The following is a 27,524-nucleotide window of genomic DNA, read 5'->3' as shown; positions in this document are numbered from 1 at the left end:
TGGCCCCGGTTGTTAAGTGAATCACTGCAGTTGTTAAGCTAGGAACACGGTTGTTAAGCAAATCTGGCTTCCCCATTGACGTGGCTGGTCAGAAGGTCGCAGAAGGGGATCACGTGACCCCAGGACATTGCAACCGTCATAAATATGAGTCAGTTGCCAAACAGATGAATTGTGATCGCATAAGCATGGGGATGCTGCATTTGTCTTCAGTGTGAATAAAAACAGCCATAAGTCACTTTTTTTCAGTTTTGCTGTAACTTTGAACGGTCACTAAACAAATGGTGGCAAGTCAAGATATGCACAATTTGCTGTGATGTGGCAAACATTAAGCTGACTGCTTATCACCAGTCCCTTTCAGTTTTTGATGTGTGTGTGTGTGTGTGTGTGTTTGTGTGTAAGTAAGTAAAATCCCTGAGTGCATTGAAGCTGTATATTGATTACAGCAGGGATAGTCAACCTTTTTATACCTACCGCCCACTTTTGTATCTCTGTTAGTAGTAAAATTTTCTAACCACCCACCAGTTCCACAGTAGTATGTCGTCTGCGCATGCCTCTCGCGCATTGTGGATTGGGTTTGGGGGGGCGCCGGCTACCAGCTCTGCTTGTCTGTTACAGCTGGGTGGTGTGGAGGGAGATGCGCGAGCTATTCTGGGAACGAGGCTCTTTTGTTTGCGGTCGCACTATAGCGCCATTTAGTTCCACTTACGTAACGTGAACTCAACCTATGCGCGGGTGATACAAATAGTATATTTTCAGAAATTTAAATTGTCACAGGGAATTTTATGAAAACCTAATGAAAATGTTTTTAAATAATGCGATGATTTTTTTTTTAAAAAGTCAGTTAAATTAAAAAAAAGGGAAGTGCTTCAGTATCGGACAAAACCCTTATCGCCCACTGTGAAAACTGGAACGCCCACTAGTGGGCAGTAGGGACCAGGTTGACTACTACTGGATTACAGGATGCACCAAATTTCACCTTCCTTTCTTTTTTCAGCAAAAAATATATACCGTATTTTTCGGACTATAAGACTCACTTTTTTGTCTCCCCAAAGGGGGTGAAAATGTCTCTGCATCTTATAGACCGAATATTGCTGAAGCCCCACCCATCTGCCGGCTATTTTTTTTTTTTTTTTGGCCTCCGCACATCCCATTTTTCAGGCCTTTTTTCAGCCTGTTTCTATGGCCTTTTTCAGGCCTTTTTTTAGCCCATTTTCAAGGCTTTTTTTGGCCATTTTTTTTTTCCAGAAAAAAAATAGCCTAAAAAAAAGCCTTGAAAACGGGCCGAAAAAAGCCTTGGAAGTGGGCTGAAAAAAGGCTGGAAAAGGCCCGAAAATGGGGCACGTGGAGGCCAAAAGCTTTTTTTGTTAATTTCCTCTTCTAAATTTAGCTGCGTCTTATAGTCCAAAAAATATGGTACTGTATATTTCCATGATGGCGAACCTATGGCACATATGCTATAGGTGACATATTGGTGGGCACGCTCCAGTTTGCGCATTTTTGGGCCTTCTGGGCCCACCTGCAATAGGGAAACAAGCTGTTTCCTACCTCAGGAGGGCCTGGTGGGGGTGGGGAAGTTTTTTGCTCTCATGCTCCAGAGCCTTTCTAGGAGCCGGGGGTGGGGGGAGAACAGCCTTCCCTACGCCCAGCCTGCAGGCCCTCCGGAGGCTGAAAACGACCCATTTACCAATTTCCGGTCCCATAGGAAGTTGGCAAACAGGCCGTTTCAGGCCTCCGGAGGGCCTCCATTTTTGCACTCCCCAGACTCCCGGAAAGGCTCTGGAGGCTGGGGAGAGAGAGAAATGGGACTTCCGCACCACCACCACCCCAGGTCCTCCAGAGTCAGGAAACAGCCTTTTCCCCCTACTTCTGGTGGGCCCAGAAGGCCTGAAAATCAGCGCACGCCGGAGCTGAGCTCACATGCCCGTGGCATGCATGCCATAGGTTCGCCATCACGGCTATAGGGGAATGAGAATAAGGATGAAGATTTAGGAACCTTGAGAGATGGCTGTTCTCTGGAAAGCCAAATCAGATTTCAAACCTTCCACTAGGTGGCAGCACCACACTAACCTTACCAGAACTTGAAAAGTTAAGTAAGGTTAGGGCTTAAAAGGGAGACCACCAGGTGATTCCAAAGGAGCAGGGTAGACCGAATTGATTATATGCCATTGAATAAGCATTGATTCTTAGCAAACACAAAGATTTTGACCAACCTGGAATTCAGGTCTTCCAACAGTTCATGTATCACCACTGAAACTAGGTGTCAGGGTTCCAAGTTACAAACCCACAGCAAACAAAACTCCGAGGCAGGTAGAATCCTCAAAGAATAGTTTTATCAGATATGCCATATTGGCACGGGTTGGTGAAAACCAACTCTAAACATTCCTGCGGTTTTCACCCAATTAAAAGTAGGCGTTTTTCACTTTCTCAAAACAATCAGTGACACGGTCCAATCAAAGTACAGTCCAGTTGCTAGGTGACTTCAGTCCCCTCCTTCCAAGCACCTGCTCAAATGTCCTTGGTTCTCAAGAGAAAGTATTTTGCTTTGGCTACATACCCCAGCTATCTCTACTCCCCCCTCCTTTTCCCCCAGCTTCATTTGTGGCAGCAATTGAAGCCTCAGAATGGCCTCATGGTCAGCTTCAGGGTTGACATTAAGTCCATCCACTTTGTAGTTGGTCATCCTCTTCTCCCTTCCATGTTTTCTAACATGATGGACTTGCCTTCACATCATGTGTCTAAAGTACAATAATTATAGGGCACACTAGAAAGTTAGAAAATCTAAGACGAGAGCCCCAGCAAACCACAACAATATTCTTGCACAAAAAGAATGCAACACAGCTACAAGTAGTCCCCGACTTACAACCACAATTGAGCTCAAAATTCCTGTTGCTAAGCGAGATAGTTGTCAGGTGAATTTTGCCCCGTTTTACGACCTTCCTTGCCCTAGGTCGTTAAGTGAATCGCTGCAGTTGTTAAGCTAGGAACACGGTTGTTAAGTGAAACTGGCTTCCCCGTTGACTTTGCTTGTTTAGAACAGGGGTCTCCAACCTTTTATTATTATTATTATTATTTATTAGATTTTTATACCGCCCTTCTCCCGAAGGACTCAGGGCGGTGTACAGCCAAAAAGATAAAAACTCAGTATATATACAGTTAAAACAAAAAATTTAAAACAGAGCATATTAGAAAAAGGCCGACATTAAAAATTTAAAAAATTTAAAAATTTAAAAACCCTAACACAATAAAACCCCAATTAAAATTAATAAAACTATTAAGCCAGTCCCGCTTGAATAAATAAGTATGTTTTTAGCTCACGGCGAAAGGTCTGAAGATCAGGCACTTGGCGTAGGCCAGGGGGAAGTTCGTTCCAGAGCGTAGGAGCTCCAACAGAGAAGGCCCTGCCCCTGGGGGCCGCCAGCCGACACTGTTTGGCGGACGGCACCCTGAGAAGACCCCCTCTGTGTGAGCGTACGGGTCGGTGGGAGGCATAAGGTAACAGCAGGCGGTCCCGTAAGTACCCGGGTCCTAAGCCATGGAGCGCTTTAAAGATGGTAACCAAAATCTTGAAGCGCACCCGAAAGACCACAGGAAGCCAGTGCAGACTGCGTAGCAGTGGTGTTACGTGGCAGCAACGAGTGGCTCCCGTACTACTCGCGCAGCCGCATTCTGGACTAGCTGCAGCCTCTGGGTGCACCTCAAGGGCAACCCCATGTAGAGAGCATTGCAATAATCCAAACGAGAAGTGACCAGAGCTTTGCTGGCTGAGGAACTCTGGGAGTTGAAGTCCATAAACCTTAAAGTTACTAATGTTAGAGACCCCTGCTTTAGAAGGTTGCAAAGGATGATCACGTGACACACACACCCCCGCCCCCCACCCCCGCCAATGCAGCCGTCCTAAGTACATGCCAGTTGCCAATTGTCTGAATTTTGGTCACGTGGCTGTGAGGATGCCACAGTCATAAGTGTGAGAAAATGGTCGTAAGTCACTTTTTTCGGTGCCATTGTAACTTCAGACAGTCACTAAACAAATGGTAGTAATTCGAGGATTTTTTAAGGTTTTTGGTTTTTTATTTTAAATCGCTGTAAGCTGTCCACAGTCATGCAGACGAGATGGGTAGCTACATAAATCAAACCAAGAAATAAATACATTTCCCATGATGCTGCTCTGCCAGCCAGTTAGAACAGAAATCTGTCAAAACGATTGCCGCTGACCATTGTTGCCCTCATATGTGCGGTGTTTCAGTGTTGTCTCTTTGGGCAGTCACTAAACGAATGGGAAGCCAGATACACTTAGCAAACCATGTTACTATTTTATTTATTTATTTTATTTATTTATTTGCATTTATATCCCGCCCTTCTCCGAAGACTCAGGGCGGCTTACACTATGTCAAGCAATAGTCTTCATCCATTTGTATATTATATACAAAGTCAACTTATTGCCCCCAACAATCTGGGTCCTCATTTTACCTACCTTATAAAGGATGGAAGGCTGAGTCAACCTTGGGCCTGGTGGGACTTGAGCCTGCAGTAATTGCAAGCAGCTGCTGTTAATAACAGACTGTCTTAGCAGTCTGAGCCACCAGAGGCCTTAACAATTGCAGTGATTCTCTTAACAATGATCTAGCTCAGGGGTCTCCAACCTTGGTCCCTTTAAGACTTGTGGACTTCAACTCCCAGGACTCTGGGAGTTGAAGTCCACAAGTCATAAAGGGACCAAGGTTGGAGACTCCTGAGCTAGCTTGCCCACAGACGTTTTGGTTTCAATTGTGGTCGTAAATAGAGGACTACCTGTATTTAGAATTAGTGACGTTAGTGAGAAATGCGGATTGCTTTTTTTTCCTCTCCTCTCTCAAAATGTTAGAAATGCTGGTCATCCATTCAAGTTAAATGAGAGGAGATTCAGAATTAGAATGGAATAGAACAGAATAACAGATTTGGAAGGGACCTTGGAGGCCTTCTAGTCCAACCTCTGCTCAGGCAGGAAACCCTACACCACTTAAGACAAATTGTTATCCGACATCTTCTTAAAAACTTCCAGTGTTGGAGGATTCATAACTTCTGGAGGCAAGTTGTTCCACTGGTTAATTGTTCTCACTGTCAGAAAATTTCTCCTTAGTTCTAAGTTGCTTCTCTCCTTGATTAGTTTCCACCCATTGCTTCTTGTTCTGCCCTCAGGTGCTTTGGAAAATAGCTTGACTCCCTCTTCTTTTCTTTTCTTTTTATTTGAATTTATATCCCGCCCTTCTCCGAAGACTCAGGGCGGCTTACATTGTGTTAAGCAATGGTCTTCATCCATTTGTATATTATATACAAAGTCAACTTTATTGCCCCTAACAATCTGGGTCCTCATTTTACCTACCTTATAAAGGATGGAAGGATGAGTCAACCTTGGGCCTGGTGGGACTTGAACTTGAAGTAATTGCAAGCAGCTGTGTTAATAACAGACTGCTTTAGTCTGTTGAGCCACCAGAGGACCTTTGGGGCAGCCCCTGAGATATTGGAAGGCTGCTATCATGTCACCCCTAGTCCATCTTTCATCAAACTATCCATGCCCAGTTCCTGCAACCGTTCTTCATATGTTTTAGCCTCCAGTCCCTTGAGGGGCCTCTGGTGGCTCAACAGACTAATGCAGTCTGTTATTAAGACAGCTGCTTGCAATTACTGCAATTTCAAGTCAGGCCCAAGGTTGACTCAGCCTTCCATCCTTTATAAGGTAGGTAAAATGAGGACCCAGATTGTTGGGGGCAATAAAAGTTGACTTTGTATATAATATACAATGGATGAGACTATTGCTTAACACAATGTAAGCCGCCCTGAGTCTTCGGAGAAGGGCGGGATATAAATTCAAATTTTAAAAAAATCATCTTTGTTGCTCTTCTCTGCACTCTTTCTAGAGTCTCCACACCTTTTTTACATCGTGGCAACCAAAACTTGATGCATTATTCCAAGTGTGGCCTTACCAAGACATCATAAAGTGGTATTAACCAAAATTTGGTAATTGACCCCAAAAAAAAAATCTTGACACAATGCCGTTGGCTGGTTTGAGAACTGGTGATAGGCAATTTTAAACCAACAAAGGATCAGGTTGTCTAATAAGTTTGATGCTTGCTTGCTATTTTCAGAATCATTATCCCAGGCAGGGAGTAGCTGTGAGAAAGGTCCTCTGGTCTCCTGCCCATATTTGTCTTTCAAAGTATTGTGTTATTTAGTTGTGAGTCATCTAGAAGAGGCGGGCTATAAATATTTAAATTATAACAAGTCTCAGATTCATCTTGCTGTACTTTAGATCAAAATCTCCTCAAACCCCGTGCAACCTTTTCTCTTTCATAATCCAGATCAAATCTCTCCCCGTTCACTTTTTTTTTTGGCTACTGATTTCTCCAGGAAATCGACTTTAAAATTTGACACAGCTGCCCTTCCTAGATCCATAACTGTGGTTCCATCCTCATTGGAGGATTTAGATTGTAATTCCTTCGGGGTAGGTTAATCTGTAATCGGTTAGTGATGTGGATGTATAAAGCTGCATTCATAGAGATGATATAATGCCAAGGGACCATTTGAATGGGCAACCAGTCTCTCCTAAACTCGGTGTCAGGCCTGGAAGCCATCTTTTGCATTGGGCCTTCAAGCCTGCTACACTTAGTGCTGTGGGAAACTGGGAGGGGGGAATTGTATGGAGCTGGGGAGGTATGTAATCAAAATAACATTCTTTTTTCAGAGAGTCAAGGACATCCTGCCCTGCGCCTGGAGGGGTGTGATTGGGAAGCATCTGCAGTTGGGATGGTGCATTGATTAGTGTGATGGATATGTGGGTGCTGGGCAAGGATTTGGATTTTCATTTGAGTGGGGAAAACCTGGAAGCTTTCAGATTCGGGTTTTCCCAGATGTGCCAATAAGACATCTCTCATAAAATGGAACTTCGAGGAACTTCGAGTCCTCTTTCGTTGGGGGATGTTACTTGGAACCCTGACATGAGATGCTTTCAGATGGGTGGACTTCAGTTCCCAGAATTCTCCAGCCGCCAGTCTGGCTGTGGTTGATAATTCTGGGTTTTGAAACTTGCAGGTCTGCTAGGTTGGGAAGGCTAAAGTGCCATAACTCAACTCAGGAATCCAGTTTGGTACGTCGGTCATAGCATGAGTAATTCTTCCACTAGGCAAATTTATATAAAAAAGATATTGAGACTCTGGAAAGAGTGCAGAGAAGAGCAGGAAAGATGATTAGGGGACTGGAGGCTAAAACATAAAAAGAACAGTTGCAGAAATTGGGTATGTCTAGTCTAGTGGGCCGCGGTGTGGCTCAGGCTGTAAGAAGCCTGTTATTAAAACACAGCTGCCTGCAATTACTGCAGGTTCTAGTCCCACCAGGTCCAAGGTTGACTCAGCCTTCCATCCTTTATTAAGGTAGGTAAAATGAGGACCCAGATTGTTGGGGGGGCAATAAGTTGACTTAGTAAATATACAAATAGAATGAGACTATTGCCTTACACACTGTAAGCCCCCTGAGTCTTCGGAGAAGGGCGGGATATAAATGTAAAAATAATAATAATAATAATAATAGTGAAAAGAAGGACTAGGACTAGTGCAGAGAAAGACATAACCAGACCTGTTTCATAAAGCATGAATTTAGGAACAAAGGAAACAAGAGCCAAAGGGCAGGTTTCAATTTGAATTTTTTGGATTGGCAAGTACTAGGATGAAATGGGTATTTAGCCGTGAAATATATCTATCGGGCTAGTGTATGAACCGTTCAGAAGAAAAGAAAAGCAAATATAGAACGAAATAAAACCAGAGCTCCACACCTATCCAGCCTTCTTGTGGCTTCGACTGGTGGATCAGCAGCTGCCACTTCTCTTCTACCCACCCACCCCAAAGCCATATGGCAACCTATTTTTGAAATGGTGGTGTCCTGGGAAACCAGAACTGCCTAGCCTAGTGGGTCTGCTCTTGAGGGGACAAAATTATTTGCAATTGGGCTTTCCAAATTTCATGTTTAAGTTGAGAGCAGTGCAGGTCAAGTTCCTGTTTTCCGTCCAAGGATAATGGCTATATGATAATTCTGTTAATCTAAGTACAATAATAGAAATGTGGGTGGGTGGGTGGTCCATCATCAGTGCATCTTATAGACATTTCATGGCCCAGCTAGGTAACATCATCAGTGCTAGAAGGGAGTGGGGTTTGCAGAGGAGAAGAAGAAGGGGAAGAGGAAGAGGAAAAAGAAAAGGAAAAGGAGGAGGAGGAGGAAGAAGAAGAAGAAGAGGAGGAGGAGGAGGAGGAGGAGGAGGAGGAGGAGAAAAAGAAAAGGAGAGGGAGAAGAGAAGAGAAGAAGAAGAAGGGGAGGGGAGGAGAAGAGAAGAAAAGGAGGATGGGGAAGGAAGGAAGGAAGGAAGGAAAGAAAGAAAGAAAGAAAGAAAGAAAGAAAGAAAGAAAGAAAGAGGGAGAAGACCTTGTGTGGGGTCCTTATTGCTCTCTGAGTTTGATTTTCTTTTTGACATTTCATGACCCAACTAGATAACATCATCAGTCTGGGAAGGGAATGGGGTTTGCAGAGTACAGGAGGAGAAGGAGGAGGATTGTAGGATCCTTGAAGAGAGAGGGGTCGGCAAAAGGGGAAGAGGTCCTTGATACTCTCTAAGCTTGGTGGTTTTCTTGCCGTTTCATGTCCCAACTAGATAGCATCACCAATGCTAGAAGGGAGTGAGGTTTGCCAGAGCACTGATGGTGTTCCCTAATTGGGTCATAAAACATCTGCAAGGAAACAACCGAGCTCAGACAGCACCAAGGACCCCACACAGTTCATCCCTGAGCTACAAATATTCTCTTCTATTAGTAATAGAACTCATTACTAATTACCGCTACGGGAACATTTATAGCTCAAGGTAGAACTGCACCAAGGACCTCACAGTAATAGGACTTTGGGTCAGGATTCCTATTAGATTTTCCCCATCCCGTGTGAAGATCAGATCTGGCCAGATTTCTATCAGTCACCGGATTGTAGAAAGGATTTGGGTTCAGTCCATTGTTTACCTGGATAGAAAAGTGGAAACCTTAGACCAGTGATGGCTAACCTTTTCCAGACCATGTGCCCAAAGCGTGTGCGTGCATACGTCAAATGTGAGCACGTCCAAACCCCTAAAATGCAATGTGTGGGCAGCCCCATGCATACACCCCATCCCCTGCACGTGTGCATGTGCCCCCCTGCGTGCCGCACACGTCTGCACGTGTGCTTGCAGGCCCCCCCCCACATGTGCCCCATCCCTGCACATGCGCAGCAGAGACCCGATGACCAGCTGGCTGGCGGGAAGTGTGTGCATATGCTCAGCAGAGCTGAACTGGGGCAAGGGCTCGCGTGCCATAGGTTCGCCATCATGGACTTCGACCATAAGATATTAAAAGAACCTATCTCTTGTAAAGGGATGTGGTAGCTCAGTGGCTTAGACGCAGAGGTTGTCGATCGAAAGGTCAGCAGTTCAGTGGTTCGAATCCCTAGTGCTGCTGTGTAACGGGGTGAGCTCCCGTTACTTGTCCCAGCTTCTGCCAACCTAGCAGATCAAAAGCACGTAAAAAATGCAAGTAGAAAAAATAGGGACCCCCTTTGGTGGGAAGGTAACAGCGTTCCGTGCGCCTTTGGCGTTGAGTCATGCCAACCACATGACCATGGAGATGTCTTCGGACAGCGCTGGCTCTTCGGCTTTGAAACGGAGGTGAACACTGCCCCCTAGAGTCAGGAATGACTAGCACATATGTGCGAGGGTGTGTGTTATCTCTTGTAAAGACTTGAGGGGAGTGACTGAGTGATGTAGGTTTCCATCAAAAGCTCTTCCTCCAGTGTGTGTCTCCCCACTTACAGAATAACTGAGTTGGAAGGGACCTTGGAGGCCTTCTAGTCCAACCCCCTGCTCAAGCAGGAAACCTTCGTGCATTCAGACAAAGGAGGCTAAAACGTATAAAGGACGGTTGCTGGAATTGGGTATGTGTAGTTTAATGAAAAGAAGGACTAGGGGTGACATGATAGCAGTGTTCCAATATCTGAGGGGCTGCCCCAAAGAAGAGGGAGTCAAGCTATTCTCCAAAGCACCTGAAGGCAGGACAAGAAGCAATGGGTGGAAACTCATCAAGGAGAGAAGCAACTTAGAACTAAGGAGAAATTTCCTGACAGTTAGAACAATCAATAAGTGGAACAATTTGCTTCCAGAGGCTGTGAATGCTCCAACACTGGAAGTTTTAAAGAAGAGATTGGATAGCCATTTGTATATAGGGAGTGGTATAGGGTTTCCTTCCTGAGCAGGGGGTTGGACTAGAAGACCTCCAAGGTCCCTTCCAACTCTGTTATTCTAACTGGCTGTCCAATCTCTTCTTAAAAACCCCCAGTGTTCGAGCACCTGCAATTTCTGGAGGCAAGTCGTTCCGCTGATTATTCGTGTTATTGGAGAAAATACAGGTAGCCCTCAACTTACGACCACAATTAAGCCCAACATTTTCTTTCTGTGTTAAGCAACACAGTTAGTTGTTAAGTGAGTTTTGCCCCATTTTTCAACCTTTCGTGCCGGAAAATCAGGAAGCAGGTCAATAGAAGGACCTCCCTCCCTCCCTCCTTCTCCCCCTCCCCACCCCTCTCTCACCCTTGACCCTTGCTGTAGGTCAAAATCTGGAATGTTCACTGGTAGGGAACAAATAATTTGTCCCAGGCTTACCACCAATACGTTGCGATGATCTCATGAGTGACTGTTGGACAGACTTTTGGGAGTCATCATCCCAAGGTTAAACTGGCCAAGCAGAAATCAGATTATCGTGTAAGGAAGGGATAGAAAAGTGAGTCACAGTCACGTTTTCCCCGTTGGCTTTGCTTTTATTGCCTTTCGTTCTTCCTCCTCTTTTATCTCCCCCCCAACCGTCCTTTAGGAAGGGAAGGTAGCTTTGGCAACTGGCCAAGCCGCCCCCACCGCCCCACAGGGCTGCCAGTACAAACTCTGAGTCATGGGGGTGGGGGGGCGCAGGCAGAGGTGGGGAGGAGGGAAAAAAACAACCTCCAGGAACAAAAATAGCTCTCCAGAGATCTTAGCACAATTCTGCCTTGTAATTGATGAAAAGAGCCGAAATGCTTTTTGTACTGTGGCCGGACTCCAGCGAATTGTTTTGGAGTATTTATGGGAATTGGAGTCCCAACGCTGAGGGCACTCTAGGTTAGGGCATGGGATCATAACAGGAACTTTATCTTTGTTTATTAGGGGTCCCTGGTGCCCTCTGAGCTCGCTTGTTTTCTTGTAGACGTTTCATGACCCAACTAGGTAACATCATCAACGCTAGAAGGGAACGTAGTTTGCTCTCAGTTTATATCCTAGTGCAGTGAGGGCTCACCTTTTCCAGACTGAATGGCCAAAGTGCACGTATGCACGCGTGAAGCCCCAAAATGCAATCCACGCCCAGGCATGTGCCCTGCCCCCTGAGCATGCACCCCATGCGCACCCACGCGCATGCACGGCAGAGACAAAACCAGCTGGTGGGCGGGAGGCGCACACGCATGCGTGGCGTGGCAGAGCTGAGCTGGGGCAACGGCTCGCGTGCCCGCAGATAAGGCTCTGTGTGCCACCTCTGGCACGTGTGCTATAAGTTCACCGCCACAGGTCTAGTGTCTTGCCCTGTCAGTTTTGATCAGGGTGGTCTTAAGAGATTCTTTGGCTGGGCTGGTTGCTGTTGGCTTCTTTGGCAGTTTCCTGATTGGGGTATTGTTTACTTAATTGTTGGGTCTGATCAATGGATCTGAGTAATATCCATTGAAGTAATATCCTTACTTCACTGAGTAATATCCATGAAAATATTTACAGATCCCTCACATCCTGGACATAAACTGGTTCAACTCCTACCCTCAAAACGACTCTATAGAGCACCACACACCAGAACAACTAGACACAAGAACAGTTTTTCCCCCCATGCTATCACTCTGCTAAATAACTAATTCCCTCAACATTGGCAAACTATTTACTAAATCTGCACTACTATGAATCTTCTCATCGTTCCCATCACCCATCTCCTTCCACTTATGACTGTATGACTGTAACTTTGTTGCTGGCAATCCTTATGATTTATATTGATATATTGACCATCGTTTGTGTTGTAAATGTTGTACCTTGATGAAGGTATCTTTTCTTTTATGTACACTGAGAGCATATGCACCAAGACAAATTCCTTGTGTGTCCAATCACACTTGGCCAATAAAGAATTTATTCTATTCTATTCTATTCTAATCTAATCTAATCAATGCTGATCTGGGTGCTTTGCTGGTGGAGAGGCGCTTGGGTCTTTTTATTCCCATTTTGGCTAATCGATTGTCTCTTTTGCATAGCAGTAGCACTTAGACTCATATATCGCTTCACAGTGCATTTACAGCCCTCTCTAAGCCGTTTTATGGAATCGGCGTCTTGCCCCCAACAATCTGGCTCCTCATTTTACCGACTTCGGGAGGATGGAAGGCTGAGTCAACCTTGAAGCTGGTGAGAATCGAACTGCTGGCAGTCGGCAGAATTAGCCTGCCGTACTCCAATCTAATGAGCCCCAGTGGCGCAGTGGTTGGAGTGCAGTACTGCAGGCTACTTCTGCTGATTGCCGGCCGCCTGCAATTTGGCAGTTCTAATCTCACCAGGCTCAAGGTTGACTCAGCCTTCCCTCCTTCCGAGGTGGGTAAAATGAGGACCCAGATTGTTGGGGGCGATACCCTGACTCTGTAAACTGCTTAGAGAGGGCTGTAAAGCACCGTAAAGAGGTATATAAGTCTTAAGTGCTATTGCTATTGCCACTGCGCCACCACGCCCCATATACGGCTAGTCTATAGATGTTGTTAATGGCTATTGATGATGTTACCTAGTTGGGTAATGAAACGTCCACAAGAAAAGGAGCATGCTGCTCAGTGTCACGCTTCCAAGTAAAATGTCCCAAAAAATAAAGTCCAAGGCATCCATCTCCCTTGAAATTCCTTCCAATCTCGCTGTCACTCAAGAGAGCACCAAAGACCCCTGGGCTACAAATATTCTCCTTTATTGTTTGTTTACTGCAAATGAAATGGATTGCCACCAATCGTTGAATTCTTGCCCTCCCTTCTTCCTCTCTGCAGGGCCCACATATAGCGTCGGTGACACTCGCAGCTTACGAATGTAACTCGGTGAATTTTCCCGAGCCGCCTTACCCAGACCAGATTATCTGCCCCGACAAAGAAGGAGTGGAAGGATCCATTTCGTTATGGACCATCATGTCTAAAGTCAGGCTGGAAGCCTGCATGTGGGTAAGACTGGCTATAAATACTGAGATAAAATATGTGTGCTATAGCAGGGATCTTCAAACTTGGCATCGTTAAGACTGGGGGACTTCAACTCCCAGAATTCCTCAGCCAGCATATGCTGGCTGAGGAATTCTGGGAGTTGAAGTCCCCCAGTCTTAACGTGCCACGTTTGAAGACACCTGCAGTATAGAATTTCCTTAAATTGCATCGATGGTTGGGGTCAGCGTGTTCATAAAAACGGTGGGTTCCTGAGTGCCAGGTTCCAAAAACAAAACAAAACACAAACTGAGATTTTTCTAAACAGATTCCTTTATTGTTTCGCACCCGTGGACGAAAATCCTGGTGAACCAAAGCAGACTCCCAGCACCCCAAAACATATGTAGGTTTTCCTCGAAGTATGACCACAGTAGAGCCTAACATTTCCGTTGCTAAGCAGGCCACTCGGGTTTTTTTCAACGTATTTATTTTCTTTTATCAACAAAAATATAAAATGCAAAACACAAAAGCGAACATCCAACCCTTAACTTGTTGGAAGCAAGACAGTTGTGAAGTGGAGTTTTTGCCCCAGCCATATTTGTCACAATCACTGCAGTTGTGATGTTAGTAACACAGTTGTTAAATGAATATGGCTTCCCCATTGACGTTGCTTGTCGGAAAGTCGCAAAACGTAATCTCATGGACACTACAATTGTCTTAAATGCATGCCAGTTGCTGAACATTTAAAATTGGATCATGTGACCATGGGGATGCCGCAATGGTTATAAGTGTGAGAACTGGTCATAAGTCACTTTTTCAGTGCCATTGTTAGTTCAAATGGTCACTTGAATTGAATGTAAGTCGAGGGCTACCTGTACTCTGGGAACTGTTAGGGAAGGACCATCTTCATCCTCTTTCTCTCACAGATTTATTTATTTCATTTATTTATTTTGTCACAACATCATATAAAAAGATTATATAGTATATAAACATATATATGAGTAAATATTAGGGGGTATAAGCATCTATATATATATAGGAAGAAGAAAAGAAAAACAATAGGACAGGAACGGTAGGCACGTTTGTGCGCTTATGCACGCCCCTAATGGTCCTCTTAGGAATGGGGTGAGGTCAATAGTAGAAAGTTTTTGGTTAAAGCTTTTAGGATTATGGGAAGAGACCACAGAGTCAGGTAAAGTATTCCAAGCACTGATTATTCTGTTACAGAAGTCACATTTTCTGCAATCTAAATTAAAGCGGTTAACATTAAGTTTAAATCTGTTGGTTGCTCTTGTATTATTGCAATTAAAGCTGAAGTAGTCTTTAACAGGAAGGACATTACAATAGATGATTCTATGAGTTAAACTTTGGTCTTGTCGAAGGCGACGGAGTTCCAAGTTTTCTAAGCCTAGGATTTCAAGTCTGGTGGGATAAGGTGTTTTCAGAGGAGTGGAGAACTCTTCTTGTAAAATATTTCTGGACTCGTTCAATTGTATTGATGTCAGAGATATGGTGAGGATTCCAAACAGGTGAGCTGTATTCTAGAATTGGTCTAGCAAAAGTTTTATATGCTCTGGTTAGTAGTGTAGTGTTTTTGGAAAAGAAGCTTCGCAAGATTAGGTTTACAACTCTTAGAGCTTTTTTTGCTATGTAATTGCAGTGGGCTTTGGCACTTAGATCATTTGACATGAAAACTCCAAGGTCTTTAACATCAGATGCTGAACTGCATGTCTGGGAAGATTCTCAGTCATCCAGATCACGGTTGTCCCAAAGGTGCTTTTTCAAGAGGCAACTGGACTTCCTTGTTTTTTCCTTGAAGACATTTCACTTCTCATCCCAGAAGCTGAAGTACTGAAGAAGCGGATAAGAAGCGATCATCCAAGAACTGAAGAAGTTCCTGGATGAGAAGCGATCATCCAAGAAGCTGAAGAACTGAAGAAGTTTATTGCATGAGAAACGATCATCCAAGAAGCTGAAGAACTGAAAAAGCTTCTGGGATGAAAAACGATCATCCAACAAGCTGAAGAACTGAAGAAGTTCTTGGATGAGAAGCGATCATCTAACAAGCTGAAGAACTGAAGAAGTTCTTGGATGAGAAGCGATCATCCAACAAGCTGAAGAACTGAAGAAGTTCTTGGATGAGAAGCGATCATCCAACAAGCTGAAGAACTGAAGAAGTTCTTGGATGAGAAGCGATCATCCAACAAGCTGAAGAACTGAAGAAGTTCTTGGATGAGAAGCGATCATCCAAGCTGAAGAACTGAAGAAGTTCTTGGATGAGAAGCGATCATCCAACAAGCTGAAGAACTGAAGAAGTTCTTGGATGAGAAGCGATCATCCAACAAGCTGAAGAACTGAAGAAGTTCTTGGATGAGAAGCGATCATCCAACAAGCTGAAGAACTGAAGAAGTTCTTGGATGAGAAGCGATCATCCAACAAGCTGAAGAACTGAAGAAGTTCTTGGATGAGAAGCGATCATCCAACAAGCTGAAGAACTGAAGAAGTTCTTGGATGAGAAGCGATCATCCAACAAGCTGAAGAACTGAAGAAGTTCTTGGATGAGAAGCGATCATCCAACAAGCTGAAGAACTGAAGAAGTTCTTGGATGAGAAGCGATCATCCAACAAGCTGAAGAACTGAAGAAGTTCTTGGATGAGAAGCGATCATCCAACAAGCTGAAGAACTGAAGAAGTTCTTGGATGAGAAGTGATCATCCAACAAGCTGAAGAATTGAAGAAGTTCTTGGATGAGAAGCAATCATCCAACAAGCTGAAGAACTGAAGAAGTTCTTGGAAGAGAAGTGATCATCCAAGAAGCTGAAGAACTGAAAAAGCTTCATGGATGAAAAGCGGAATGACTTCAAGGAAAAACAAATAAAGTCCAGTTGCCTCTTGAAAAAGCACCTTTGGGATACCTGAAGTGCACTGTCTCTGGTTCATTTGGAACACGCCCCCTCCTGCTTGGCATTCCGGGCAACATTCCTTCCTACTGAGGTTCAACCAATTTGCCTTGTCCACAGATAAATTGGAGTGAGAAGACTTTACATTAAATAACCCCTGAGTTTCAGCCACCGCATAGGTCTTTCAAGCTGTGGAGACCGAGTGAGATCCCAGACTTTTGAAGGGGTCGGCGAGGTCATGCCCAAGGATTTAATTCTAAATTATGCAGGCGTTTAATCTTGGGTGTGTGAATTAATCATTTATTCGGATGTAAAGGTAATCCTCGACTTACAACAGTTCATTTAGTGACCGAAGTTACAAAGGCACTGACATGACCATTTTTCACACTTACGACTGCTGCAGCATCCCCACAATCACGTGACCAAAATTCAGATGTTTGGCAACTTATTCATATTTATAATGATTGCAGTGTCCTGGGGTTATGCAGTCTCCTTTTTGCAACCTTCTGACAACGGGAAAGCCAGATTCACTGAACAACTGTGTTCTTAACGGTGGCAAGAAAAGTCGTTAAATGGAGCAAAATTCACTAAACAGCTTTCTCACTCAGCAACAGAAATTTTTGGCTCAGTTGTGGTCCTAAGTCATAGGACTAGTCGTCGGTTAATGACCCTGTAGTCCCTTGTGAGGTGGAGTCGGGGCAACTGAATGGAGCTGAGTGTTTACTGGCCGGTTGCCCTTCCTGTTGCCAGTGCGGAGTTTTGCGGCAGATATACTCTCATTGTGCCTACCTGTACGGAATTCTTTTTTACCACTTAGAAAGAAATGTGCGCACTGAATCAAACCTTAGCCACAGCAATTTTCGACTCCGCTGTGGTCGTAAGTTGAGGACTTCCTGTATTCCTTGCACTGAGGCCACACCGATGCCATGCTCCCATTGCCCACGGTTTGAAAATGTGTTTATTTGTGGGCTCTTAACCGAGTGTTGTGGTTCGCCAGCAGCCTGCAAAACTGGCATCACAGACAGTGATGAGGCTGAGGAAGAACATGGGCCAGTCCTGGAGGCTGGGGAAGGCCTGGATGAGGGCTCTGCGTCGGAGGCTGAGGTGGGGCCAGGGCCATCGGGGAGTGAGGTGCGGACTCCAGAGCCTCCAGAGGCTGACAGTAGTGAGGCAGAGGGACAGGAGGAGCCTGTGTCTAATGCAAACATGAGAAGAGCTGCCAGAAGGCAAGAGCAGCTCAAGCAAAGAGGACGACTCGGGAGTAGCAACAAGAGATGATTGGCCCCTCCCATAAGATTTAAAAGACCAGCAACAGCGTTTGGGCTTTGCTGGAAAACAACATTGATAGCTTCGCATTCTTGCATTTATTTTGTATCGGTGTCTTCTGAACTTTTGCCAAGAAAGGCCTTTGACAGTTTGCCTAATTGAACCAAGGTTTCCGATAGGACTGAAGAATTTGTGTTGGGAGGAATTTGCTTTAATTTAGTCGAACTACGCTGGGAATGAAGTAATTCTCAGCTGTTCGAATAAAGTTTGTTTGTTTTTACACGGGCTGAATTTCCTACTACCTATTGGGGCCTGGGTCGCAACACCGAGTCACCACCACTGACGCTGCCATTAATGGCTGTTGAGAGAAGGAAGGAAGGAAGGAAGGAAGGCAGCAGCCAGAACAGGCATAGCCGTTTGGAAATATTTTTCTCCCTTTTTCTCGGGAGCCTCCTTTCGCGGAGCCAGCCGAGCAGAGAGAGGACTTCCAAGAAAAATAATAATAAAAAGAGCTACCAAATGTTTTCGGCTGCTACCGGAGAAGTGTCGTATGACTTGTGCTCCCACCCCACCCCGTTGGCGTTGGGGGGGGGGGAAATCTCTCGTTATCTGATGTCACAACATGTTTTCTGCTTGGCTTTGTTTACCGAGCCTTAAAAACCCCTCTTTGCTTCTTTCCTGTTAGCGAAAGAGTCTGGCAAATGACCCTCTGGATGTTTTTACCCCCTTTGTCCTCATTAGAGTTGGAACTGGAGAAGCCGGCAACTTGTGTATACTCACACACATCCACAGTCCACATGCACACTTTCCAGCAGGTTTGTTCCCAGTGGGGGAACCATGTGGCCAGGAACAAGTTTATTTATCGATTTATTCAATTTATTCTGCTTGCTACCCATCTCGCTACCAAGAGATTCTTCGGGTTGTTATTATCTCGCCTTGTCCTGCCCTCTCTCTTAGTGAAAACGTATAAAGCTTTCTTTTTTTATTATTATTTTTTTTGAGTAAAGTTTTTTATTTTTTACACACAAACAACAACATACAATGCATTTTTTTCTGAACAGAGTATCGGTCAGGTTACACGTTCATATCAAATTTAGTTCTCCTCCAGCGCATCTTACATGCTTTCATTAATATATTTTCTCTCATTTTTATTTTCCTTCTTTCGTTTCTCTTTGTAAATCTAATCTTACCCTTCAGCCCAGATTTTAGTCTTTTATCAAATTTTCCCTTTCCTTCCCTTTTCTACTCCCATTTATAAAATCCTTTTATTCCCATTTAATATTTTATGTACACTGAGAGCATATGCACCAAGATAAATTCCTTGTGTGTCCAATCATACTTGGCCAATAAAAAATTCATTCTATTCTGTTCTGTTCTGTTCTTTTTCATTCCATTCCATTCCTAATTTCTACTCTATTCCATTCTATTCCATTCTATTCCATTCTATTCTATTCTATTCTATTCTATTCTGAACGTATCTTTTCTTTTATGTACGCTGAAAGCATATGCACCAAGATAAATTCCTTGTGTGTCCAATCACACTTGGCCAATAAAAAATTCTATTCTATTCTATTCTATTCTATTCTATTCTATTCTATTCTATTCTATTCTATTCTATATTTATATTCTTTTTATAACTTCTACTTATCAAACATCAACATCAACCATATATTTGCAATTCAGTGACAATTCGTATACTATTAATCATAATCAAGAAAAGAAAAAAAGAAAAAACTCAGTTTTTCTTCATAATATCATTTCTAGAATATCATTAATGAAATCCATAATAACCTCCAAACATTTTTTTCTCATTTTGAATGCCATTATGAATATTTAAATCATTTAGTAAATTGCCAACTCTTTTTTTATTCTCTCAATTTCATTAGTACTTCAACCAATATATATTTCAATCCTTTTTTATTTTCCTCCTTTTTCTCTTCCTCTTTTTTCTTTTTTTTCTCTTAAAATTTTGTACTCTCTTTGCTTGTTCTATATTTCCATCACCTTCTCCTATCTTCCCCCATTTTTATCTTTTGGCCAGGAGCCCTTTTCCTTCAATAAAAAGCAATCAGAAAACCTGCCAAAAAAAAAAAAAGAATTTTATGCCTTGATAAGTAGGCGTATTTATTTATTTCATTGATATGCTGCCCTTCGCACCAATCATCATCATTTAACAATCCCATAATCCCTTGCGGGGTGGAGTCTGGGCAACTGAATGGAGCAAGCAGTGTTTTTCTGGCCGGATGCCCTTCCTGTCGCCAAAGCATAGTTTTGTTCAGCAGATATATTGTCGTTGTACCCAGAGAGAGAAACACCTGCCTCTACCTAGGATCGAACTCACAGCCTCCTGATTGTGAGGCGAGAGCTCCACCTGTAGGCCACTGCACCACTCCGCCCTTTGCACCAATGAGGCGACGTATACGCGGGCATCACCGGGAACAGATTTGGAAGGGATCACCTTGATATCCAAAAGGTCTACAGAAACGTAGGGAAACCAATTGAACCACCCTTTGAGGTGTGCATTTTGTTAAAAATCCCTGGAGAACGCACAGAATATTTACCCATCCAACTAGCTAGCTGGCCCTGATGATGTTACTTAGATTGGTAATGAAACGTCTACAAGAAAAGATATAATTAAAGACATAATTTGGTAGACCAGGTTGCCCTGATAGACCGGTCCCACCAGAAAAAGACTTAATCTCTCCCCTGGCATAGCCGTCAAAACGAGGAGAGCCTGTGGTTTAGAGGTTAATACATCTATCTAATATGCAAGTAGCCCGGGTTCAAATCCCAGAAGGGCATGGCTAGCTGATGAGAGCTGCATAGCTTAAAATAGATCATATACTAGTCTCTCTTTATTTCTCTGTCGGTAAACATAAATTCAACACAAATCTACAAGAAAACCACCAAGCTGGGAGAGCACCAAGTATTCCACCGGTCCAACTCTTGGTTAGATGCTACCATAAGGAACATTTTCCTTATACAGTAACAGGTAGTCATGGAGTGAGGACCACCAGTTGAGCCCAAAATTTCCATTGTTAAACAAAGACATTTGTTAAGTGAGTTTGCCCCATTTCACAACCTCTCTGGACGCAGTTATTGATTGAATTGCTGCAGTTGTTAAGTTAGCAACACGGTTGTTAAGCGAATCTAGTTTTCCCGTTGACTTTGTTTGTCAGAAGGTCGCAAAAAGGGGATCGTGTGACCTCGGGAGACAGCAACCGTCATAAGCCTGAGCCAGTTGCCAAGCATCTGGATTTTGATGTCATCATGGGGACACTGCAAAGGTTGTAACCGGGGGGGGGGGGGGGGGTTTCTACTTACTTTTCCTACCGGTTCGCGATGGGAGCGTGCGCGCGCATGCGCAGAAGCCCCTCGATGACGCCAGGGCGGGTGGGCAGAGCCTCCCGCTGGTTTTACTGCCGGTTCTATAGAACCGGACAAAACCGGGAGCAACCCACCACTGGTCATAACTATAAAAAAACGGTCATAGGTCACTTTTTTTCAGGGCCGTTGTAACTTTGAACAGCCACTAAATGAAGTCAAGGACTACCTCTACTGTTTTACCTCATCCTTTTACAATCAGGCGATAAGGATGACAAATCTCCCCAAGAAAGTGGTTTTGGGAGCTTCTGTTGTAAGGGAAGATTGAGAGAAAAAAATAAATATATATGTGTGTGTGTACATACACACAGACATATACATATACATATACGTATGTATGCAGGTTTTGGTATGTTCGGGTCTTTTCCCGTGTAAGATTGGAAGTATTTGGGCAACGTTTCGATGAGATCTCACTCATCATCTTCAGGCTTTGGCTTTGTTCTTATGTGAGCAAAGTGTGGATTTTAACTGCTGTTTCTCTATAAATACTGGTGGGGGGGTGCCTGCAATTCAAAAAACACCCCCCCTCACCAGTATTTATAGAGAAACAGCAGTTAAAATCCACACACTTCGTTTGACCACGAAGCCAAACAACAGCAATGCAGCTCACCAGCTCAAATCCCCCTGCAACACAGACTAAACTGAGCACAACCAAGCCCCCACCCAAACAGGACACACCCCCAGCCAATCACAGCACAAAAAAACCCCCAGCCAATTAGAGCACAGCCAAGCTCCCACCCAATCAGTTCAAACCCCCAGTAGCAGTTAAAAGGAAGAAACAGCTGCGATCACACATTGCTCCCAGAAGCACGAAGCTGAAGCCTGAAGATGACGAATGAGACTTCGTCGAAATGTCGCCAAGACACTTCCAATTTTACACGGGAGAAAACCCGAACAACCAAAGACCTACATATATATATATGTATGTATGTATGTATATGTATATGTATATGTCTGTGTGTATGTACACACACACATGTATTTATTTCTGCTGAAAGAATAAGTTGGAAGTCATCACCGTGACTCAGAAGCTGCAGCTGGGACTCTGTTTAATGTCTGGAAAAAGGATGAAGGCAAACACATTTTCAAAACAACTTCCCCAGAATTTTTTTTAAAAAAAGATTGACAACAGACAACTAACAAGTCACAAATACAAGGATTCTGAAGCTCCCTTTTCTTCAGAAAGAGTTGACATCATACTTATTTTTTCTTGAAAGCTTATGATATCAGAGAAGATTTATTTTTTTTAAGAAACTGACTCTGTTTGGGAGGCTTTAGAAATTTGATAAATAAATCAACTGCCAATACAGGCACTCCTCGATTTACAGCCGTTTGTTTAATGACCGTTCCAAGTTACAAAGGCACTGGAAAAAACTGACATAGGACCATTCTTCACACTTACGACCATTGCAGCATCCCCCTGGTCATGGGATCAAAATTCATATGCTTGGCAACTGGCTCGTATTTATGACGGTTGCAATGCCCTGGGCTCATGGGAACACCTTTTGTGGCCTTCTGACCAGCAAAGCCAATGCGGAAGCCAGATTCACTTAACAACCGACTTACTAATTGGACAACTGCAGTGATTCACTTAACAACTGTGGCAAGAGAGGTTATAAAACGGGGCAAAAATCACTTTAACGAATGTGTCACTTAGCAACAGAAATTTTGGACTCCATTGGGATTGTAAGGCAAGGACTACCTATAAAAATAAAGAGAGATGGATTGGATGGATGGATGGACGGAAGGATGGATGGATGGATTGGATGGATGGACGGAAGGATGGATGGATAGATGGATTGGATGGATGGATGGATGGATGGATGGATGGATGGATGGATGGATGGATATAGAGATGAGATAGAAATAGAGATGGATGGATGGATGGATGGATGAAAATAGAAATGAGACAGAAATAGAATGGGTGAATGGATGGATGGATGGATGGATATAGAGATGAGATAGAAATAGAGTTCGATAGATGGATTGGAGGGATGGATGGATAGACAGACAAACAAACAGGGATGGATGGATATAGAGATAGAGGAGATAGAAATATGGATGGATGGATTGATAGTTATAGAGATGAGATAGAAATAGAGTTGGATAGATGGATTGGATGGATGGATGGAGTTATAGATAGACAGACAGACAAATAAACAGGAATGGATGGATGGATGGATGGATGGATGGATGGATGGATGGATATATAGATGAGATAGAAATAGAGTTGGATATATGGATGGATGGATGGATAGATAGATAGATAGATAGATAGATAGATAGATAGATAGATAGATAGATAGATAGATAGATGCAAGCCAGTTGCTGTGCCCACAATGCTGTCACGAGATCGCCCCATGGTGGGTAGCCATCTGAACACCAGAACCGAGTCTTAAGTAGCTCTGGGGAGGTCCGTTGTAACTTTGAACAGTCACTAAGCGAGGACAACCCCTCTTGCTTTCTTCCACTCAGACAGGAAGGTTTAGGTCACTCCTAACTGTAAGCAGGTGGGACTGGATACATCTGCTCATGGCATGTTCTGAGCATGCCGCCTTCCTCCGAACCTCACGCAACCAACTTCGCTCTTGTTTTCACTTGGGTGAGCCGGGCTTATTCCGTTTATGCAGCCATCGCCGGAAATATAACCATTCCTCGCAGTTTCAAATCCTTTGTCCTCCTAGGAGCACCTGAGCACAGGTCGCGACAAGCCCAGGTTATAAGAGGGCGTCCAAATTTAGACAGCTCCAGCGATCAACTCTTTGATGAATGCTCTAGCAGGGCATCTCTTTCATATGGCATCATGCGTTCAGCACGCATTCTCTTTTGCAACCTCACGGCATGTGACTGGACGAATTCAGGGAAAGTTCATTTCTAGTGCAAAAAAAAAACACACACACAAAACCCTTTTTATTTTTCCCTTCTGTTAGCAACGCGAAGCCAAAACAAAGCCTTCCAATTATTTATTTTTTTTACAGTGGAAAACACATTTGTTTTCCCTTATTTTATTTTTATTTTATTTTTGTAAATGACATCATCAAAACCCAAGAAAGCTGCTGCAAATTAATTGCTTAGCCAGGAAGAAGTAAGTCGGTTTTCTGGCTCGCTCTTCCAGCAAGCTGTCAGATTTATACTCGGTTTCTTTTGTCTTCCCTGAAAATAAGCGTTGCTAAGAAGGGGCAGCTTTTCCTCTTCGCCCCGCAGAATTCCTCCATCAATCCTGTTGAGTCAGCCACGGCGTGTCAAGGCATTCGCTTAATCAAAAAAATAATTTAATTTTTTCCCCCCACAAGTTAGCGTTCCCAAATGTGCTGGGAAAGCATTTTTCCAGAATCCCCAATCAGCACGAAGGAAGCTGGATTAAATCAAGGAGAAGTGGAGGGGGTTTTCCTTTCTTATTTTTATTTCCAAGTAGTCCTCGACTTACGACCTCGGTTGAGCCCAAAATTTAGGTTGCTAAGCGAGAAATATTTGTTAAGTACTTCCATCCTTTATAAGGCAGGTTAAATGAGGACCCAGATTGTTGGGGCCAATAAAAGTTGACTTTGTATATAATATACAAATGGATGAAGACTATTGCTTAACACTGTGTAAGCCGCCCTGAGTCTTCGGAGAAGGGCGGGATATAAATTCAAATTTTTTTTAAAAAGTGAACTTTAAAGAGGAATTTCGTCTGTAGGGAATCCTCGACTTACAACCTCAGTTGAGCCCAAAATTTCTGTTGTAAATGAAATGTTTGTTGAATGAGTTTTGCCCCATTTTACAACCTTCCTTGCCACAGTTGCTAAGGGCATCATTTCAATTGTTAAGTTAGCAACATGGTTGTTAAGCGAATCTGGATTCCCCCTTGACTGGCCAGTCACCAGGAAACAATGAGTTCTAGTCCCACTTTAGGCATGAAATCTGGCTTGGGTGACTGAGCCGATCACTAGGAGACAGTGAATTCTAGTTCTGCTTTAGGCATGAAATCCAGCTGGGTGACTTTGGGCCAATCACTAGGAGACAGTAAATTCTAGTTCTGCCTTAGGCATGAAATCCAGCTGGGTGACTTTGGGACAATCACTAGGAGACAGTAAATTCTAGTTCTGCCTTAGGCATGAAAGCCAGCTGGGTGACTTTGGGCCAATTACCGAGAAACTCTTGAGTTCTAGTCCTGCCTTAGCCATGAAAGGTGGTTGGGTGACTTTAAGCCAATCCCTTGAAGATGATGAATTCTAGTCCCGCCTTAACTATGAAAGCCAATTGGTTGTCTTTGGACCAGTCCTCCCCTCTCAGCCCAACCCACCTTACAGGATTAATGTTGAGAAAATAGGAAGTTGTTTTGGCTATGTTCACCGCATTGAGTTGTTTGTAAAAATAATGAAGGATACAAATAAACAAAAATATTCCTACGGAAATTCCATTGAGTGGCATTGTTGTTTCACTTTTATCAAGCCCCAAGGAAGTGTTTCTTTTTGCAAATTCCTTGGGGCCTCAAAGTTACTGGCTCTTTTTCTGTGCTTTTTTATATTACATTTATTTCTGTTTGCGCTGGTTGTAAAATACTCTCTTAGAACCGGACCACAATTGTGTGTGTGTGTGTGAATGGGGCGGAACCGAATTGTCGCAGCTCACAAGTGTGTACCGTAGCTTGCACCTGCTTCTGATGTGGGCAGGTTCGCCTCGGTTTCAACTTTCATTCAACCTGTTTATGATCTGAACCTTTTTCTTCCCAACCCACGTTAAGACTAGTGAACAGTCTGATACGCCGATACCTCCCTTCTTCTCCTCTGCACCGTGCAGCCTGGCTGGCTTGCTTTGAGTCACTCAATGCCACTTCCTCCTAAGGGGACTATTCTGCGGTGCATCTGCGCCTGGCTTGTGGGCTGTCTGGCCAATTTATGAAGATATGCTTGGATGGGCGATGTGCCTTTCGAGCAGGTGGTGCATTAACTTCTCGCCAATTCGGGGTATATCATTTCCCTCCACTTCTCTTACGGGGACACCTGCTTAGAATTATCTTCCCCTTTGAGGTAGACCAACCGAGGAGCAGGCAGGGATTCCAAAAATATGACTTTTCTCTGTTAAGGGAATCTTTCTCACGGACAGGTCTGTTAATTGCAGAAGTTGTGAATGCTCCAAAACTGGAAGTTTTTAAGAAGAGATTGGACAACCATTTGTCTGGAATGGTATAGGGCCGTAATGACGAACCTATGGCACGCGTGCCAGAAGTGGCACACAGATCCATGTCTCTGGGCACGCAAGCCGTCACCTGTTGCTCTTTAGGTTCCGGCACGCCGGCCATCTGGCCTTCACATGCGCGAGAGTGCCGAAAACCGTAAAAGCAGCCTCCCTGTGCGCATACAGGAAAATGATCTTCCAGTTTCCGGCATGTGCATGCGCACCGGACAGAGGGTCTTCGCGTGTGCATGTGCACCAGAAATCGGAAGACCAGGTAGCCAGTGCACATGTGCGGGGCGGAAACTGGAAGATCATCTTCCCGGAGGACATGTGCAGCGGGCGGCTGCACTTCCGGTTTCCAGCATGCGGGCTCCCGTTTTGGCACTCGGTGCCGAAAAGGTTCGCCAACACTGGTATAGGGTTTGTTGCCTGAGCAGAGAGTTGGACTAGGAGACCTCCAAGGTCCCTTCCAGCTCTGTTATTCTGAATCTTGAAAGTCTTCTCAAAAACTCAGTGATTCAGACAAATGGTTGCCCAATCTCTTCTTTAAAACTTCCAGAGTTGGAGCATTCACAACTTCTGGAGGCAAGTTGTTCCGCTGGTTAATTGTGCTCACTGTCAGGAAATTTCTCCTTAGTTCTAAGTTGCTTCTCTCTTTGTTTAGTTTCCATCCATTGCTGCTTCTCCTGCCCTCAGGTGCTTTGGGGAATAGCTTGACTCCCTCCTCTCTGTGGCAGCCCCTCAAATATTGGAAGACTGCTATCATATCTCCCCTGGTCTTGGATGAGAAGCGAAAGGTTTTCAAGGGGAAAACCAAAAAAAACCCCAAGAAATTCCAGTTGCCTTTTGAACAGCACTTTTGGGAGAGATTGTTCTCATGCCCCAGAAAACTTTCTCTCCCCCCTTTCAAACTCTTGAACCAGTGGTCTCCGCTCTGCCCTTCCTCCTTGTTGAGTCGGCTTTCTCATTCAAACAGGAATTTCCACTTTTCAAAGCCGAGGACTTTCTCCATATCATCCCCATGCAGGTTGGTTGGTAACAAGATTTGCGGTGGCAGGTTATTTTTGAGCAGGGTGAGTGTGTGCATATCAAAATAGCCCCGAAGATTTTTTTATTTTATTTTTTTTTGCAAGCAAACACAAAGGAGCCACAATGGGTCCTCCCGAGCAGCTGCCAAGAAAACAAAGGGAAACTCAACAGCTCAAGAGCAGCTTGAAAAAGGGGCACCTATAAAAGAATAGGTCAGCTGGACGGAAGACACCTGCCAGTGGTGGCCTGAGGAGCGGCCCTCCTCCGGACAGCTGTCCCGATTGTTTATTACACCTTTCCTGCTATTTAAAGACGCTTTTCGAATCCAGGCCAAGCTTCCTCTTCCGTTAACTTTTGATTAGCCAGATGGCCAGTGTTGATTTCTGCCTGTATATCACGCACCCACTCACCCACTCACCCGAGTTGTGGGTTGACCGCCAAGGGTGACACGGGCTGGTTTTGGCCCAGAGGCGAGAAAAAAAAAAAATAATAATAATAATAATAATAATAATAATAATAATAATAATAATAATAATAA

General features: G+C 44.0%; 1 protein-coding gene across 1 annotated transcript in view; it reads left to right on the top strand.

The window, feature by feature from the left end:
* VMP1 (vacuole membrane protein 1) overlaps positions 1-27,524 on the top strand; it is a 175,636-nt gene that overhangs the window by 67,112 nt on the left and 81,000 nt on the right. Inside the window, exon 6 of the mRNA XM_058164136.1 lies at positions 13,108-13,275. Coding sequence (XP_058020119.1) covers positions 13,108-13,275 — 168 coding nt within the window. The remainder of the gene's footprint in view (positions 1-13,107; positions 13,276-27,524) is intronic.

Source organism: Ahaetulla prasina, chromosome 1 (genome assembly GCF_028640845.1).
Source record: "Ahaetulla prasina isolate Xishuangbanna chromosome 1, ASM2864084v1, whole genome shotgun sequence".
NCBI lineage: Eukaryota > Metazoa > Chordata > Lepidosauria > Squamata > Colubridae > Ahaetulla > Ahaetulla prasina.
Note: the sequence above shows the minus strand (reverse complement) of the source record. Positions and strands in the feature narration are given on the sequence as shown.